The 19,433-nt window shown below is 37.4% G+C and overlaps 2 protein-coding genes across 4 annotated transcripts; both read left to right on the top strand.

Moving 5' to 3' along the window:
* The first annotated feature begins 943 nt into the window (after positions 1 to 943).
* On the top strand, positions 944 to 5,050 carry LOC121326408 (ankyrin repeat domain-containing protein 65-like). Its single transcript, XM_041269659.1, has 4 exons — positions 944 to 1,245; positions 2,683 to 2,928; positions 3,308 to 3,872; positions 4,452 to 5,050. The coding sequence occupies exons 2-4, from the start codon at positions 2,693 to 2,695 to the stop codon at positions 4,893 to 4,895; spliced, it is 1,245 nt and encodes a 414-aa protein (XP_041125593.1). The 5' UTR covers positions 944 to 1,245; positions 2,683 to 2,692; the 3' UTR covers positions 4,896 to 5,050.
* A 619-nt stretch (positions 5,051 to 5,669) lies between these two features.
* LOC121326407 (cyclin-L1-like) lies at positions 5,670 to 15,298 on the top strand. 3 transcript variants are annotated; one of them, XM_041269656.1, is made up of 11 exons: positions 5,961 to 6,310; positions 6,652 to 6,726; positions 7,231 to 7,340; positions 9,739 to 9,859; positions 10,086 to 10,150; positions 11,958 to 12,057; positions 12,743 to 12,847; positions 12,966 to 13,107; positions 13,227 to 13,338; positions 13,577 to 13,666; positions 13,782 to 15,298. In XM_041269656.1, the coding sequence occupies exons 1-11, from the start codon at positions 6,071 to 6,073 to the stop codon at positions 14,134 to 14,136; spliced, it is 1,515 nt and encodes a 504-aa protein (XP_041125590.1). In that variant the 5' UTR covers positions 5,961 to 6,070; the 3' UTR covers positions 14,137 to 15,298. The 3 variants fall into 3 exon arrangements, with proteins under 3 accessions (XP_041125591.1, XP_041125592.1, XP_041125590.1); XM_041269657.1 differs by lacking the exons at positions 12,743 to 12,847; positions 12,966 to 13,107; positions 13,227 to 13,338; positions 13,577 to 13,666; positions 13,782 to 15,298 and adding an exon at positions 10,408 to 10,616 and having other exon boundaries at positions 5,670 to 6,310; positions 11,958 to 12,047; XM_041269658.1 differs by lacking the exons at positions 12,743 to 12,847; positions 12,966 to 13,107; positions 13,227 to 13,338; positions 13,577 to 13,666; positions 13,782 to 15,298 and adding an exon at positions 10,408 to 10,421 and having other exon boundaries at positions 5,679 to 6,310; positions 11,958 to 12,047.
* Positions 15,299 to 19,433: the final 4,135 nt, after the last annotated feature.

Genomic DNA, 19,433 nt, shown 5'->3' with positions numbered 1-19,433 from the left:
ATGTGTGAGAAATCACTTTTACATCTGCTAGAAAAACATCTAAATGAACAGGCTCACCCTACAGTATGAACAATCCCAAATCCTAAGCAGTTGCTAGTTCCTTTACTTGACACAGACTGCAAAGTGCAAAGAGTCTGTTTAGTGCAGGCAACACATGATAAAAGTCCACTGCCCTAGCACAAGCTTTTAGGTCTCATTACCTTAACCAGCATTCTTTTCAGATAAGTCACTGTTGCCCCCTGGTGGGAAAAAGCTTTTATTGCATAATGTTACTTCAGTGGTTATTGTAGCTCACAAAACAATTATATAACCCTTACAGATTGTGTTATTTTATTCATTGTAAAAGCCTCAAATTTGAAAGAAACACATGTTATAGTAAAATTGTATTTTTTTAAGCATGGTTAAAGAAATCTCACTTTGCAAGCCACGCTGTCAGTTAGTGTTGCATATGTTTGGTCACTTCTCCTGGAGAGTCAAATTATCCCCATGTAATTGAATAGCCTCTTTCCTGTCATGAACCAACCTTCTGCTTAATTGTGTCTAAAGCCAGATAGTTTCCTACAACAGGTGTTTGTTTGTTTGTTTGTTTGTTTGTTTAAATCTGTCTTCACTTGAACTATCAACTAAAGTTAACAGAAACCAGAAATCTTCTAAAACGTCACCATCAGTTAGATGCAAAGATAGCACTGCAGTTGCCATGTCAACTGCTGCCTGTGGGGCGGTTGCTAGGATAGAATTGCAATGCATCTAAATAATAATGGAACACTGGCAACTAGCAGAAGGACTTGAACATTCACTTACACAACTCCCACTCTATAGGCTGTTGCTAAGAAGAGAATATATATATATATATATATATATATATATATATATATATATATATATATATATATATATATACATTTTTTTTTTTTTTTTTTTTTTTAGCATACCTAATATTGCATCTGAAACTGCCCTAAGGGAGATTTTCTATAGCCAAGCTAGAGATTTAAGGCATGCGCATGTTTAACCCAGACAAACTCATCTACCTCCCCTGGCATTTTTCTAATACAATTCTGTAACCTGACCAGAAAGACTCTCCCAGGCAACCACAAAAAAAACATTAACAAGCTGCTTTCAAAAGAATCTCATTCGCTTTTTTTATGCCTAGTGTGTAACATTCCTACATCGAAAGTCTCTTTTTTTTACAGATGGCAACTGCAATGGAATAATAATCTTGACTGTTCAACCACTGACACATATAAGGTAACTTTCTAAAATTGTAAATGCATTTAGCTTTATATAATATAACTAATAATATGGATGGATTCCGTGCTTCTGATGCAGATGCATCTTTTGATATAGTATTAACTGTATTAATTAAATTAATACATATGCATATGTGATGTGCATTTTTAAAAAAGCATGCTAAAATACTGAGGTTATTTTGCCATCTCCGTGCAGTGTTTGTATAGGTAAAGGTTGTTCACAAATATGCAATGATATATCTGTGGTGCATTGGAAAAAAGTTTAAACATATAACCTAGGCAGGGTGAAAGGCAGCGAAGGTCTAGTCCATTTCTACTAGGAATAACATATGATGAAGCTGAAGGACTGATAATATGCTTTTACAGATCGATGCTTCTTGTCAATAGCTATGATATACCACATATAGATTGCTATATCTTTTTAGAAAAAAGCAAAAAAGCAAATATTAAATATTTATACTTTGTGTGCGCCATAAATCTGTTTGCACATGTAAGAAATTGAATGTATATATATATATATATATATATATATATATATATATATATATATATATATATATATATATATATATATATAAAGAAAGGGTAATGTAGGTATACAAAAATGTGACCAGTTATATGAGGACATGTCAGACTACAGGTCCTTCTTCAGCTAGATGGAAAAAGCAGTGCTCTAAACAAGCTGTTGTTGTAAACAAGCTGTCTTTGAAAAGAAACGTTCCGGACAATGTTGACATGATGATGTCATAACAGAATATCAATTCCAAGAGGTTCCAAAGTGCCTGATTTGAAAATGAATTTGTGTTCTTTTTGCTTCCTGGCTGTATTTGTCCCATAGCCGTGATTCATCTCACAAATATATATTTAAAAGAGAAATTTACTGATGTTAACTATAACATTACTCATGTACCAAATGCAAATCCAATGCTTTTAGAACTTGTATGAGCAACATGAGTATTTTTTAAACTGTTTTTGACTTTACATCTGTGTTCTGCTAGAAGCAATTCAACTAGGATGCAGAGTAGTTTTATGGCAGAGCTTTGCTCAATGTGTTCTGAAAGCCAGTTATCAGTGCTGCGGGCGACCACGGGCCTGAACACTCTACCCTCATTAAGAACAAAAAAAACAGAACTTCTGGATTGAATTTTACATTGTATGTCATGCATGGATACCTAAAGCAACATTGCTACAGTAACTATATGATATAGTACAAATGAAAAAGATTAACCTCCTAAGTTTCAATAGCAGAGACCCTGGCTACAATAGTTACAACATGACTTGCTTGGGGGAAGAGGGCCTTTTTTATTCAACTAAAAAGAAAATGTTCTAAAATGAAAATTATACATTATACCTGTTCTACACTTGTTACTAATGCCCTAATATTTATTTATCAATGACATAATGGTTGATTTTTTGATTGATTGATTTTATGCAGATTTTTTACTATGGCAATCTCACCACCAATTGCATGGCAGTGGATGGAGTTGCACGATTCTGTTTCTCTGTATGCGGTGAGGAGGCCCGTCAGTCTGAAACAGTGGCAGCTGCACAGATGTCCTCACTTGCAGCCTCAGCTCCTCCACACCCCTGCTAATGAGGGGAGGCTACACAGAGCTGCATGGAGTGGCTCTCTGGAACAAGTTAAAGCTTTGCTGAACTTCGGAATTCCTGTGGATTGCCAGTAAGTAGATCATTAGTCCAAACATTAGCCCCCCCTGATTACTTATTAGCAATCCTTTTACCCTGTGCATCCACTCTAAATAGTCTTCCTTGAAAGCTGACAATGTATACAATATAAGCTCTAATTTAATGAATAAAGTTTATATTGAAATAGGTTGATTACCACCAATGACGTCACTAAATGGACTCTCTAGGGAAAGCATAAAAGGTGAGAGCACACTTTCGCAGTGTAACTTTAATTAATCCATGTATGTGAGACAGTTATTTTAGTCTATAAAGTGCTAACATTTCGACACTGGCAGAGAAATGAGAAATGTTGTGTAAATAAAGATTTGCTATGTGCTATGTGTTGTCATGGCTTTTGTCTGATTTAAATTCAGGGACAGCCAGGGTTGGACACCTCTTCACCATGCTTCATTCTGTGGACATCAGCCACTGGTCAAGTTTCTTCTTCACAGAGGCACAGACATCAATAGCAGGGACTTCTTTAATTGCACCCCACTGCACAGAGCTACCTGGAACGGGCAGGCTCAAACAGCTGAGTACCTTCTTCAACAGGGAGCTTCCCAAGCCATAAGGACATGCTCTGGGCAGACACCCTTACATTTAGCTGCAGCCAATGGGCATGGTAATGTTGCTCAGACTTTATTAGAGCACAAAGCGCAGGTTGACTGTAAGGACATTAACAGGTGGAGCCCACTGCACTGGGCCGTCTTCAATGGCAACCTAGACATAATAGATCTGTTGCTGAGCAATGGTGGAGAAGTAAATGAGAAGAACAAAAATGGAATGACCCCTCTGCAGCTAGCAGTGTTGGCTGAAAGTCACAAGACTGTTGAGCATCTGCTTCGGAAAGGCGCTGATCTCAATGCCAAGTGTGAGAACGGTCGCAGTGCTTTACATCTGAGTGCTGTCACTGGAAATAAAAAGAAGGAAAGAAAGAGGGTAAGAATGGTGGATATGAGATTAGTTGTATGACAATAACAAAAGACTTCTAGTTTACATACTTGGTCTCAATTTAATAACTTTATTTTGGTTTCCTTACTACTATGGCTTCTACTGGGTATAGGCCTATAACGTTTTGGATAACTTTAAAAACAATTTTAAATTAATTCTAACGTATTTACAGCAAATAACATTTCCAATTTACTACCTGAAATATTTATTTCATACTGACTTCCAAAAATAATCAGCCATGTATAACACAGCCACACACACTTGTAGAAACAGCCTTGTTCATGTGAGCGGGAACTGGCAAAGTTATCAGAAGCAGGAAAGTCCACAATACAAAACACTATCAAGTTGTATATTTGGAACATCTCCAAATCTCAGCTGAAAGCCATGCTATTTCTTGTCATATATCCATTTTCAAGCAGAATTCTACAACTGCCAAAAAAACAGGCTTGCAACCACTGTGATCATTTGTATTAAAAAGATCAGTTCTTCACATTGACTGATGCAAATGTAGCAGCTGGTGAATTATGCAAGGTCCTTAACCCTCTTGTGCCTTTTATTTGTAAATAGATCATGCAGCTGCTGCTTGAAAGAGGTGCCACAGTTGATGCCGCAGACAAAGATCTTGTCACCCCACTGCACCTAGCTGCAGGATGTGGTTCATGCATTGCGGTGCACCTGCTGATGCAGTATGGGGGCTCAGTGGGCTCCACGGATCTGCTGGAGATGACTCCTCTGCACTATTCCGCCTTAAATGGCTTTGCTGAAACTGCGAAAATCCTCCTTTGTTACGGAGCGGATAAGAATGCTAAAGAGAGACTAGGGAAAACTTCCTTGCACCTTGCCTCAGAGAAAGACCACGTTCAAGTCCTGATAGTGTTACTGAAGAGTGGGGCTGATGCATCGCTTCAGAGCAAGTGGAAGGAAACAGCTGCTGATATTGCTGTACAAAAACAACACACAAATGCACTACGCCTCATTCAGGCAGCTACAAGACAGCAAACGCACCCTTAGGGCATACACTGCATATTGAATAGCACTCGCCATATCACTGGGACAGTTTTGTACTTCATTAATTATTCGTATTTATTAAAAATATTGTGTTTTTTTTTAGAAGATTAATATTAGGTGGCTTGGTATCTATTATGAGAATATTTTAAAAAATGGTAAGGCAAAAGAAGGTTGTGTCGTTTAGACTGTAAACTTTATTATTATTATTATTATTATTATTATTATTATTATTATTATTATTATTATTATTATTATTAACTCTTTAGAATGCATGATATAAATTGTCAATATGTACTGAATCGAACTGAATTGTATTTTGAAAAGGGGTCAAAACTAACAATAAAGACTAATTGTATTTGTATGTGTGCATTTCCTTGTGAAAACTGCACAATATGTATCCACTTATATAAAAGATCTTACTCATGACTTCTGTATCACATATATTCTAATAAAGTGCAACACAATTAACAGCATGCGTCACATTTCCCATGGCCGCACCGTTGACTGCATGACATCTCAACGTTACACCTACGTTACCAGGAACTGCAAACGGAAAATGATCATCACCAGTTTGGTGATGTAACTGAATAAAGTCCCGGTCGGTCGCGCGGAATGATATGTTCAGAACTGAACAGATGGAAATCAGCGTTCCTGGAAAACACGTGACGAGAATTCCCCTTGTTGCAAAATTGTGAGAACAAAGATGTTGCATCGGCTGATTGATTACTGTCGTAGTAGTACATTGTAGAAAGTGATATTTCCGCGTTTTTTTGGATCGATCAAACCATATGCACTTCAATTAGTAGCTCGTAACTTAGCTGTACGGTTGGATGTCATAAATAAGCCTTCCCTGGAATTGTTACAAACTGTTCTGTACCAGTAGCGCTAATATTGGCAGTATTTTGCTTTTAATAAAAAAAAAAAATGTAATATAATCTGCACCAGCTAAGAAACCGTCATTAATAAAAGTAACCAGCATAATTAAAAACACAGAACGCAATTTCTGTCACAAGTCTAACGTACTATTTGTTTCCTATTTTCTTTTTTTTTTGGCGGACGACTATATTGTGCCGAGTCTGCTCACTGTGTTGTTCAACCTTCACGTCACGGGTAGCGTTTCTCCTTTCCTCCCCGTGTATTCACTTTAGTGCAATTAGTTTGGCTGTTTGCAAGTGACGATGGCGTCTGATGCTCACCCTGGCGTTACCAACTCGTCTGCCGGTAATGAAGGCATTCTTATTGGAGACAGAGTTTATTCTGAGGTCTTCCTCGCCATCGACAACTCGCTTATCCCGGAGGAGCGACTCTCTACAACCCCGTCTATGTCAGATGGCCTCGACCTCCACAACGAGACCGACCTGCGCATCCTTGGCTGTGAACTAATCCAGTCCGCTGGCATTCTTCTCCGTTTACCGCAGGTGTGTAGAAAACGTGTAGAAAACGTGTAAAATAGAATAAGGAATTCAGGTATTCTACCGTTTTTTTTTTGTTTTTTTTGTCGAACAATATCGGTCACAATTGCCCAAAAAAAAAAAAAAAAAAAAACTTCTTGTAAAATACTATAAACGCATTATGTAACTGTTATATTGATAATTCTTCGTTAAATTTTTCAATAGCTAAGATACCGATAAAGCTTCTTTGTCGGTGTCATTTATTTTACTGTTTATAAAATGACAAAAACAAAATGGCGGACGCCATGTTGTGTAAAATGAATTCCAGGGTGTTTTATTTGTTGTTTCTTCTTTTTCTGTTTTTATAGGTGGCCATGGCTACAGGACAGGTTCTTTTTCATCGGTTTTTCTACTCGAAGTCCTTTGTCAAACACAGCTTTGAGGTAAGTTGTGTTATAACATTCCCGTATGCCGCTTTTACATTTTATGACCAACGCTGTATCGAGACGGCGCCATGTTGTGCAGATCACGCTGACTATTGCTAGTGTTGTAATTAATAGTACCAAAGTTATAGGCGGATTACTACAGTTTCCATATACTGCACAAGTGCTGGGTAAACGACACAGCGAGAAACTAGTAAGCATTTTAGTACAGAGAGAATGGTTAGTTTCAACTGAAATTCCCTTTTAATGATTCAGAGCCCTTGGGATTGTAAATTCGGTGTGTAATCGGCCAGTAGGATTCGGTTTACACGCGTCATATCATTATATATTTGCCCGGAATTGCAGGTCTGGGGTGTCATGCATAAGGTCTATGTTTGGACAGTTGGCAGATATTCTCGTCAGAATAATCTGTGTACAAATTGCGATTGGTTTTCAATGTGTGTGCCATAAAAATAAATACTCTTCGTGAACCCGTGTTGCCTAATTGAAACAATTTTTTTTCAGATTGTTGCCATGGCTTGTGTTAATCTTGCCTCGAAGATTGAAGAAGCACCACGCCGAGTAAGGGATGTGATAAACGTGTTTCATCATTTAAGACTGCTTAGAGGAAAAAGGTGAGTTTCTTTCTGAAGTGTACAATAAAACAATTTTTGTGCAGTGCGATACTTTTTCCACTACAGGTTTATATGAAACAACTATTAAAATTCTTATTAATGACTAAAGTTTTGTGCTTTTCCTCCCAATACAGTTTTTAGTTTATATAATTTAAATACCATCGTTTGGCATCTGAAAGTGGTCATTTTAATACAGATGCAGTTATCTTTTTAAAAAAAAAAAAAAATGCACCCATAGCTTCTCTTGGTAATGTCAGAAAACAGACTAACTTTTAAGACATTCTGAATCTTTAGTAACTTAAAACATCTTTGATCTGATGTCATCGCACTCCATGAGAGCAAACATTTGCTTACTTGACTTGTTTTTTGAGTTGCATTTTGCTAAAGTTCATTGTCGCTTTATATACTCAGTTTATTTTCAGTATGACGATTATAACCCAGTGCTTTAATTCATATGTGTTTTTGGCAGGGGCGGCTGCCTTCATACATTTATTAATTAGCTGAGAACTTAACATTTTAAATATGTTACTTTTCACTTCTACACTGTCGTTTTTGTTTCAAAATGGGTCTGTATTTTTTAAAGATGCTTGATGAAACATCCTTTCTAAATTGTGCAAGTTTAAGTTGGGAGAACCAGTGTTTAGAAAACAATGGCATGTGTTTCTTTACCATTAAATTGATTTGTTCATGGTAAACTAAGACTTTGGTATTAACTTTAGTTCTCTTTTCCCTTGCAACCAACTAACAGCGACCAGCTACATTTACCAAAGCCTGGGTGATGTGGAATGGTACGTAGAGATGAAGCTGTCGGCATGGCAGAAGTGAGAGTGAAGTGTCGCTATTCCCCAAGGAGAAGCCAGTGGTCTGAGAACGGGTCACTGGAATCGGGGACTTTCAGGTTGGCCGCTGGTGAAGGCGTCTGCGAAAAACTCCTGTATCTCATTTGAAGCTTTTGTCTTTGCTGTCCAAGTGGTACCTTCACACATTATGCCATAGCTTTTACAGTATTAGAAACATAAACAGTTTATGCTGGTCCACAGTAAGGTGGGTTTCAGGGTGATTTCAGTTTGACTTTCTATCTGAAGGAGAACATCTAGAGATTCAGGTTTCATACATAATTTAGTTTGTTTCATATTTTGAAGGCAGTATTATGCACTACAAATGGCAAGGTTAAATGACAAAATGATGTCTGCCCTATATGGGAGTTAGAACGAATAAGTCGGGAAAAAGATTTGCCACAAAACAGTTGCATGTATCAGTATTATACCTACATTTTAGCATTAAATTAAAATATTCATTCCTTAGTTTGATTTTAAGCCTGATAATTCAGTTATTGTTAGAAAGACAGGTAAAACAAACAGAAATGCTACAAAATAAAAATACACAAATTACGTACTGTAAAACCAAGATACGATGAGGACTTGACTTGTTTAATTCATAAACGTGACAACACCTGTAGTTTAATTTTCTTGAGAGTTTTTATAATTGGAGCTGGTGAGGGGCAGTTATTAATTTTGTTAAATGTCCAACATTTGTCGCGGCGTATTTAACTTTTAGAATCTGTTTCTTTGGGGTGGAGGGGCAGGGCTTGGACGTTTTATTTATGGTTTATAAACATCTCGCGAGTAGACAGATTGTTCAGTTCTACAGTCAATTAGACCGTATTTTGTAACGTTATAATTTTTGCTTCAGGAATCAGACTAAAATTGGTCTGCTGGGGTGGTCAACTTCAAATAAATCTGAAAATAGTTGTAGAAATGTATTGTCATTCCCATGCAATAAAGTTTAAATTCATGAGTTGTAACTACTTGTCCCTAGGGAATTGTGGCACATGTGCTTTTGATAGTTTTGGAGACAAAACCCATACATTGCTTGTTTTGTTTAACAACAATTTGAAGTTCTTGTACTTCCATCTTTATTTATTTATTTACATTGAATACAGGGTATTGTACTCAAAACTTGTTTCATTTTAAATTATCCCTATAACTTTCCTAGTAACTTTGTTGCTTGTGTAGGGAAAGTATTTGTCGCTGGTTTAGTTCTTGAAATTGAGGTGGAAAATTAAGAATATGCTTTGTTTTGCTGGACTTTGTCCAGAAAGGTATTGCACTACCTATTTTTGTTTGCTAAGTAAATCTAGGCTGCAGTTAGTTGCTGTTAAAGCTATGTTGTGAAAGTGTTTTTTTATTTGTATACTTTAATAGTTGCATGTGTGGAGATACCAAGTTATGAAAATATAAAAAATGGACATGGGCAGCACAAACAAAGGCTTCTGATGCAGTTACAGGAGTTTAAAAGTAGGTTCTGTTGCCTGTAGTTGGTTGAAAGGGAAACTAGAACTAGAGCAAGCTGAACTTTTTTTGCTTGCAAAACAGTTGTGATTTTTTTTGTAAAATAGGACACCAACCCCATTGATACTTGATCAGAACTACATTAACACCAAAAACCAAGTAATCAAAGCAGAGAGGAGAGTGCTGAAGGAACTGGGGTTCTGCGTTCATGTCAAGCATCCCCACAAGGTGAGTAAAAATACTGTATTTTGGCAGCAATTTAAAGCAGCCCTTTTAGGCAGACGTATTTTTATTTACATAAACCATAAACAGGGTTAAATAAATAGGTTGTTCTATAATTGGCTCTAATTTAGGTTTTAAGTAGTCAATAATTGAAGTAACTGTCAAAGGGCCCTCTCAATATCCTTGTATGTAAATTGTGTCATTTTTTGGTTTTAATGTTTTTAAATTTCAGATCATTGTAATGTACCTTCAAGTTCTTGAGTGCGAGAAAAATCAAACCCTCGTCCAAACAGCCTGGTAAGTTACCTTTTCCATTTGTATGTAGGTTTTAACCAGACATTTTCGTAAGTGTTAGTTGCAAGCTGTTCTTTAAGATCTGTTTGCATTAACTTCAATAATGTTGCAGTTGTGAATCTCTCAAGGACTTTCTTTCTGACAGTAACTTGCCATTCTATATTTTCATGCCTTGATTTATGTGTGTGTGTATACACATACATACTTTTTAAGGGAGAACTCAGTTTAACTTTGTCCTTTTTTCTACTCTTTAATTAAAGGGTAGTCCATGATGGTAAGTCTCATAGAAAGAACTCTGAACTCTGCTCCTTCAACCACATGACCTCAGGAATGTCCCAATTGGCTGCCCTTCTCTCCAGCCAATCCAGTGCAAGTTCTCATCCGAGATTCACTGAAGTGGTCCTTATTCATCTGGCAACATCATCTTGTTTTCTTGGGTGTCAAAGGATTTGTATTTTTGCTTCCAGATGTAATTGTTCATTTAAGTAGCAATGTAGAAATTTAAATGCACTGTTTTTGTATTTAGATACAAATAACTAAAACTATACATTGCAAAACCAATTTATGCTATTAACCAAGTCCTATATATATATATATATATATAATTTTTTTACAGGTACAGGTTTAAAAGTAGATATTTACTTTTTTTTCTTACATACGTATTTGGAAAATGTGACTTACAGTCTTGAGGAATCTGTTTTCCAGGCTCCAGTCCTCATAAGCTGGGTCTTCAAGCAGAGAAGATTGTAAGCGTATCCTGTAAATGGAACCCTTAATCTTACTAAGACTTCATCTTGGGCTGGGTTGGGTTTTGGTTAGAATTTTGAAAAACAAAATTTAAAGGTAGTTTGAGCTGTACAGTTCTTTTGCCATCTACAGATCAAGTTCAGACATGTTGCCAGACATGTCATCTTCGAAAATGCAAATAAGTATTTATGTTGATGTACAACCAGTTCTAAATGACCACTTAGTCAGTAACCACTTTTAATGATTCAGTTGATAAGAACTTATTTTAAGGACTGGTAATTTAAGACAGGATTTTTTTTTTTTTTTTTTTAAACTTCAAGTTCTTTTTTCCTCATTTACTCATTTGGAATCATTTTTAAATTAGTGAAATTTCTGTTTGTTAGCCAAAAAACATCTATGGCTTTGTCAAGGATGTATCTTTAAATTTCTGAATTGAATAATGTTTCACAAGCATTTAAGTCTGCACAAGACCTTTCAAAATGCACTAAAAACAGAAAACCTAATACAAAAAAAAGAAGTGGTCAGTATTTGTTTAAACTAATATTAAACTTAATGCAGAATCCTTCATTTTTAGTGAGCATATACTGGAAATTAGTTTGGGATTTTTAAATCCCTTTATTTGTCGTGTTAAGTATGTAGGCTCATTCCTGTAGGCAAATTTTCATCATTCGTACCCATAACACAGAAGTAGTTACCCGTGGAAAGACTTTGTATTGAAGATCACTATCAAGGATGTGCATTTTAAATATGCATTTAATTGGGAACATCTGGACATCTTGGATTTTCTTGAAGCACATTCCATTATGGATCTAGTCAGACTTAACATTCCTGATAGGGGATTTGTGTTGGTTTATCTTTTTCCTTTCTTGAATATGCAGTGAATTGAGGCATATTTTGGAGCCAAATAAAAGCGGATGTTCTGTGGTGTGGAGAGAAAAAAAGGACAAGTTAAATTGAGTCTCCAAATGCTGACACATGTTTCTTAATGCATGCTTTCCTTTAGCTTCAGTTTAATCAGTGTAGTGACTGGATCAGGATTTTCTTGGATGTTTTTGTTTTTCAGGAACTACATGAATGACACATTGCGAACAAATGTGTTTGTGAGATTTCAAGTTGAAACGATTGCCTGTGCCTGCATCTATCTTGCAGCAAGAGCCCTTCAGGTGAGTGAGACAATCTAATGTACTGGAGTGCTCATTCTACTGAAGATCGTGTTTGGTTATCATTAACCCTTAGCGGTGCATTTATTCAGCGTTTGTCAGGCGCGTCGGGTCCAATTTATTTTCACACGCACTGTTTTAAACCCCCTGAGTAAAACAGGTTTAAAAGGCAGTGTATGGCAAAAAAGGACATCAGTACTGCATCTCCAGCCAAGCCCCACCCCTTGTTCACTGTATTTTTCACATACTACTTTATAGACGTGCATACTGATAAATCTTGTCCTGATCACTTGTTTTATCACCAAACTCCTCAATAATGCAATCCAAGTCATTATTTTATTACTGTAACATCTCAGCTCTGCAAATGTCTGATTCTTTACACGCTGGATGCGTAAGCAGCTGTCATTTGTTTGTGTCCATGTTGTCTTTGTGATGCATGGGGCTATCAGAGACGCCTTTTTTTTTTTTCGTCTCGGCTATTGAAAGGTTTCATCCGATTTTTTTGGAGAAAAAACGGCTAGAGTCCTGTGCTTTACGTCTTTGATGTCGGACATGGTCTGACATAGAACCAGAAATGGTTAAACAAGTAATTTACTTTAATGGTATGGTTGATACCTGGACTAGAACGGCCCTTGCTGCGTTTATTCATTCTATTTCCTTTAATGAAAGTTAAGTTTTGTTTTTTTAGATCCCACTTCCCACCAAACCACACTGGTTTATGTTGTTTGGAGCCACCGAAGATGAGATTAAGGAGATTTCGATAACCACTTTAAAACTTTACACAAGAAAAAAGGTAAGATTTAGCGAGGCATTGTGATTAAACCAGCCAATCTTTCACAAACAATAGGATGCGCTATTTGCTGATTTTTATGTTTTAAATGAATGTCATTTATTTTTTTATTTTTTAACAGCCTAACTATGATTTACTTGAAAAAGAAGTTGAGAAGAGAAAAGTTTCACTCCAGGAAGCAAAACTGAAGGCCAAAGGACTAAACCCTGATGGAACTCCAGCTCTTTCAACATTAGGGGGGTTTTCACCTGGCTCTAAACCATGTAAGATTTGTATAGAATCTTTTAATCTTTATGCATAACAGTGGTGTGTCCATCTTGATTTAAGCTTGTTCACTTGGAAAAGCCATGCATATATTGAATTGCTTTTCTTGTGTTTTCAGGTTCACCAAGAGAAAGTAAAATGGATGAGAAGTCGCCAAATTCACAGAACTTAAAGGCTGCCAAAAAGGAGCCAGACGATAGACAGCAGAGCTCCAGGAGCCCTCATAATGGGTCAGTACTGTATAAATGTTTGTTTTTAATGGGAAGTTAGTTCAAGGATTCTTTACGATAGTCCCATTCAACAGCTTGCAGAAGTCTGCTTTTAGGTATCCCCAAAAGTATTAATGTCAATGACCTTATAGTTTGGCATATTTATACTGCAATTTAGATGAATGCAGTGTAGGAATTGACAGAAATAAGAGACAGTGTGTGACACAGTCTAAGCTTGTTTCTCCCTCTCGCTATCTAGCCTTAGGAAAGAAAGCAAAAGGAGCAGAAGTGTGAGCAGAACACCGTCAAGGACTAGATCAAGGTCTCGATCTCGAACACCAAGACGACAGTAAGTAAAAACTATAGAACTTGTGTGTTAAAAGCAACTTGGAATATAACAAACGTAACCTCATTCTTGAATCTTGCGCTTTAAATATTTTTTTTTCTTCTCTGTGCATTTTCAGTTACAATAACAGAAGAAGCCGTTCTGGTACATTCAGCTCACAATCTCGCAGCAGATCCCACAGCAGAAGTCTTACTCCTCGTCGTCTGCAGAACCACGGATCTCCTCATATCAAATCCAAACACCGCAATGATGACATCAAGATTTCAAACAGGCACAGCCACAGAAGAAAGAAATCCAGAAGCCGCTCGCATTCTCTCAGCAAGTCCAGAGACCGCTCTGAGGCTGTTAAGAAACACAAGCATGACAGGGGGCACCACAGAGACCGGCGAGAGAGATCTAGGTCTTATGATCGTACACACAAAAGCAAACATCATGGCACCAGTCATTCAGGGCACAGCAGGCACAGGCGTTGAACGTTGGCTGTTTTTGTGAGAACATTGAGACTTACAAACTCCAAACCTTAGTTTGATGTAGGGCTTGTGACTTCATTTTTTTGTGTAAAGATGGAATATGTTGTAAAATAAAAAGCTTTGATTTTTTATAAGCATATTTTCTAAATTCAGGAAATGTAAAGTTTTGCACAGTTAAAACGATACCCTGGACGGTATAACACATGTTAAGTTGTAAGAAATTGTATACTGTAGAGATGAGTGAAGTTTTTTTTTGGTAATACAGCTGGATGCAGACACTTTTATTTAAGACCGCTTTTTACCTGTTAGAGCCATAGTTAATTTGTTACATTGGGTTTTAGTCTGCACGTGTATTGTCTGATTTTTACAAAAATAAACTAAATATTTCAGTGTGAAAGACTGGGGTAAGGGAACAAATGGTAAACTAAGGAAGTGTCAAAGTCCATGACTGCAGTATTCATAACTGCATTACAACCATGTAACTTCATTTTGCAAACACATATCTTAAAACAAGTGTAAGAAAACATGAGTGATGAGGCTACAGCAACCTTGTACAAATACTTGAAGTGCTCTGTCATTTTATAAGTGTACAGTAAAGTCTCATGTTTGTTTTGGAGCAAGTAACAACCAACTGAATTGTTTTCGATACCTCCTTAGTCACAAATGCACAATGTTTGGCTTTGGCAAATCATATTCCTGCCCCACTCAGCTCTTAAGAAGGTCTTTAAAGTGAAGGTTATTTACAGGTCACAGTAGACATGCCAGGATATGCTTGTAACCACAAGAGGGTGTCAACAAAACATGCTTCTAACTGGAATACTGTGTTTGTGTTTTTGACCCTCTTGAATACTTACGTCACTTTAAAACTTTTCAAAACACGTTTAGCCCACAAACCAGCACACATTAACTACAGTATTTGGCAGTGTAAGGTAATTGAGACATTACCTTATCTATTGCAGCTTGAATGAATAAGTAAATCAAATGACGTAGCAATAAAGTTGTATCTTAGTTTGGGTTTAGGTGATGTGCAAAGATTGAAATGCAGCACATAGGGTAGTCACCATGAAGATTTTGTAAGCTTAGCAAGTGTATACTTGGAACAGTAAAATTGTAACTGTCCACTCTTTCATGCGTCAAGATTTGTAAATAAAGAATTAAAATGTTATTTTTGCATTTGGTTAATCATACATTACTACTGTTAGTAAAATTAGATTTAACATTGTTGTATACCTTGAGCAGTAGTAGGATTACGTAGGCTATTTGTTGAAAAATGACAATAGCACATTAATGTATAAGTACTTTTCTAGTTCCTTTAAACTGGTCATTGGTGTCCAACTTAAGTACAAAACCCAATAATCTTTTAAGAGTCCAGTACCCATTTGGAAATCACGACAGTTACTTTTTAGTAGTGTATACATTTAATTGGTGCATAATATTCGTGTTGTAAGTGCATGAACACGGATGTTGCACTGGTAAGTAAATAAATGAACCATTAGTCTTTTACTGTTAGTGCTGGGGTGGTGCAGGATTTTAGTACTGCTGAGCCTGTCAAGTGTGGGCTTTAGTAAAATACATTTAAGCTGTTACACAAGCACAAGGGGGTGCTGCAGTGCAGTACAATACCAGTCACCAGTGCTTTGTATGATGCAGCACTAGCTTTACTATTGGTATATGAGTATGTACCAGCTATCCAAATCAGATCAACTAGGTACTGGTATTCAATAAAAAGTAAGGCAAGCATGCACTTTTCTCATACTGTTCACAACAGACGTGGACTCGCAGATGATCAAGTTTGAGCTGCCAAAACATGAGTTAAACGGGTCATCTATCACAATGCTTCAAGTCTGCTAAATACATTTCTGAGGGCTAATATGTGACCACCGCTAGAAATGATAACAAATTTTATTGTTTACTTTTTTTTTTAACAAAACACCCTGTGAAGCCTGTAGGTGAGATACAAAGTGATACCTTAACTGACACATTTTTGTAAGCGTATTTAAAAATTCCTGATTTTGCAAACTTGTATGCATGTATGCAGTGATTCACCGTGGTTTTCCATAGAAACTGTTATTGCAATAGTGACTACCATAGCTGTAATTACTTTTCAGGGATGTGAGTACACATCAAGTAAAGGCATTCTCTCACATCTCGTCGTTATTAAAGTCTTTCTGGGGAAGATTAATGAACTCTGCAATCGTGTACTATCTTTGTTGCTACAACCAGTTGCATTGCCAAGGCAACGGCGAAATGTACTCACAACAGAGACCGTAATAAAAATTTAAAAAACGACACACATTCTTACTAATGTGATTTATACATTTTGACTCCCTACATCAGGAAGCAGCTTGTAATATATGGCCATGCTAAAATTCTTCAGTCTGTCTGTATCACTCACGATGTTACAACACTCAAGTCAGCCACAGTTTGGGAAGTTTCTAGTCACTAAATGCAATACAGTGCCTGCATGATCTGTTTCAGCAAGATTCTTGCTTATGTTGATACAGCATTCCAGAGGTAATGGACTATAAATTATTTTTACAACAATGGAAGGGCGTCTCGGGGCTTTTAAAATCTGCCAAGCAGAAGGTCACAAGACAAGGAGATCAGCTAAAGCATGCTCACTCACGCCTTGTAACACACAGCTTTCCAGGCAAGGTTGCCAGATTTCTCAGACCAAAGGCTTGCACAGCATAGCTCTCGCCAGCCAATACCCCACGAACCTTAGGGTTAGGTTATTGCTATGAAATAAACTTAGTTTTAGTACCTCACCCTTATCATGTGATTGGGCTGTACCATCTAATTATGAAGCCTATTACGAGCTGCGCACATAGCACTACGTTGTGTGAAGAGCTACCTTTGAAAGTTATGCTGTGTGAGTCTATGTTCTGCAGCAAGGCCCCTCTCGATTTCTGAGAGAAAAATTGTGGCCTAGTTCTTCAAATCAAGCCCAATGACGCAAAACCCTAGCCACGCCCCATTTCTGGTCACCTTTTAGAACCTAATGGGGAGGGGGGGGTGTCATTATTTATTCTGCTAGGCCTACTTATGAATACATGTGTTTGAAGTATACGCTAGCCTCAGAGAGACTGATGTTACATGCGTAACAATAAGCGTACTGTATCATTACTGTAGTCTTTAGCAGTATATAATGCAGTTCAGTTATTAACTTTCTTTTCAAATGACGACTGAGCTTACCGCGTTGCATGCGAGTATATTAATAGTGCCGCAGGGAATGATGGTATGCTGAGAGGGTCAAGACAGAGGACAATTAACACGCTAAAATAAAGGAAATAAAAACGCAGGCAGTCTCAAGATTCAAACGGCTTGAAAAATGGGTCGCTGCTGGAGAGCGTTCAGCTAGTGAAGACTGAAGACTAAGTGAGTAGTTTGCTAACTGACGAGGCTGTTACAGTTCGTGTCGTTAATGTTCGCAATTTGTACAAAACAATATCTAATGAGACAAAACATTTCCAATGGCCACGCTACTGTCACTCAGCTGTTCAATGTGGAATGGAGAGCCTACAAAATATGAGGGCCTATGTCAGCCTTATTAGCCGATGGGTTAATCCGGCCCTGTGCATACCTCACAGTAGTGCAAAATTCAGCAAGACAGCGGTGTGAGCAGTGAACCGGGGGAGGAGTCTGTGGCTAAGTGTGCATATGTGGAAGATTATAGTCTTGTCTTGCACACTGAGACCGGGAAGCTACAGTTGTTATGCATGCATTGACCACAAGCATTACTTTTGACACAAGCAACCAGGAACAAACAAATTACATGCTAATAATTCAGGACTTAAAGTATTAAAAGCATTGCTGCAAATGGATTTCAACCTTTTAAATCCAATTGCAAAGCTCCTCTGCAAGCACTGAAGTGCTTGATTTTGGATTTTGTTTTAGGTCGTGTCTGGGCAGCCTCCCCATTTGGAAAGTTATACCTCACTGTGGTGTCGTGGTGTGCGGTCAAAGCTGGCTGGCGGCAGGCATAGCAAACCCATACATGGAAGAGTGCAATTCAGCGCTTCTGCACACTTGTATTACTTAACAACTCAAACAAAAGGTTTAAACAAACAAACAAACAAACAAACAAACCAAAACAGCACCCGAGCACAGCTATCCTGCCTCTTAAACAGGAAGCACATTCCACAGCTCCCCATCTTCTCTCTCTACTGCCAACAAACACTGCTTTGTTCTTTTGAAATGGTGTGGTCCCTCCTCCAGGTGGCTAATTGACTGATCAGCCAACCAGGAACTGCATACCTAGCATTCTTGGGCTGATCAATCAGACAACCAACCTCCCCAGAAAGACACTACAGTAAATCAATTGTCTTCTTTAAATCCATGTGGCTGTGCAAAGGGTGGCCATCTTGGCTCCAGGCAGTTCCCCCCCACTCTTGAGCCAAGATGGCTACCAACCACAGACACACATATTCTGCTGTGCAGGGCCACTGCCCTGTCACACTCACATTCTCACTGGCAAATTAAATCATACCATAGCTGAGAAACACCTGGTAAGGCATTAATAGTGCATGACTTTTATTATCACCTATAAATAGTGCTGACAATCTGGTTTAATAGCAGTATTTGGCCTCTTGCTTTAACACCATTGAAAAAAACATTTTCTGGTGATAATAGCAATTTGTTTTGCAGTGCCTCTGCCCTCTGATGATCTAGTCCATAAACTGGAAAGATGATAACATCTGTAACAATGAATCAGGAATTAAGTCTCAGAGGGTTTCACACTTCTGATGAGTGTTCTTTGATCCGATTAGATGCAGCTTTTCATCAATATCCACCCTATGTCAATACATCAATTCATCAAGGGCTGTCATGCAGGTATTTCTATCAAGATCCATGTTTCACCTACACCTGTTTTAAACAGGTTAGTCCATTTCTATATTTGCTGTTTGAGACTTTAATTCATAAACTCTGTTACCCATTATATTAATGCTCAGAGATCAACAATTAACAATATTAAAATACGATTCAATTTATTGAACTGAAATATACAGAATTTATTAAGACCTACAATTTCTTGGTGGCGTCTAGAGATAACTGATCTAATAAAATTACATTTCAAATCATTTCTAGATAGAACGGAAGATTATGTAATAGTAAGAGGTAATAGTTAGTGATAGTTGCACCCAAGTACTTTGATGGGTATGAAAATACTTTTTTTTTTTTTTTTTTTAAGTACATGTATGACTACAATCTTCTATGGGATTACCTTTACTGGAAATCTTCTTGCCAAAAGACTGCATTCCAGCTAGCAACACCTACGTATGTTTTTATGCTATGCAAGT

This window comes from Polyodon spathula, chromosome 14 (assembly GCF_017654505.1).
Source record: "Polyodon spathula isolate WHYD16114869_AA chromosome 14, ASM1765450v1, whole genome shotgun sequence".
Classification (NCBI taxonomy): domain Eukaryota; kingdom Metazoa; phylum Chordata; class Actinopteri; order Acipenseriformes; family Polyodontidae; genus Polyodon; species Polyodon spathula.
This window is presented reverse-complemented; position numbering and strand designations above follow the sequence as displayed.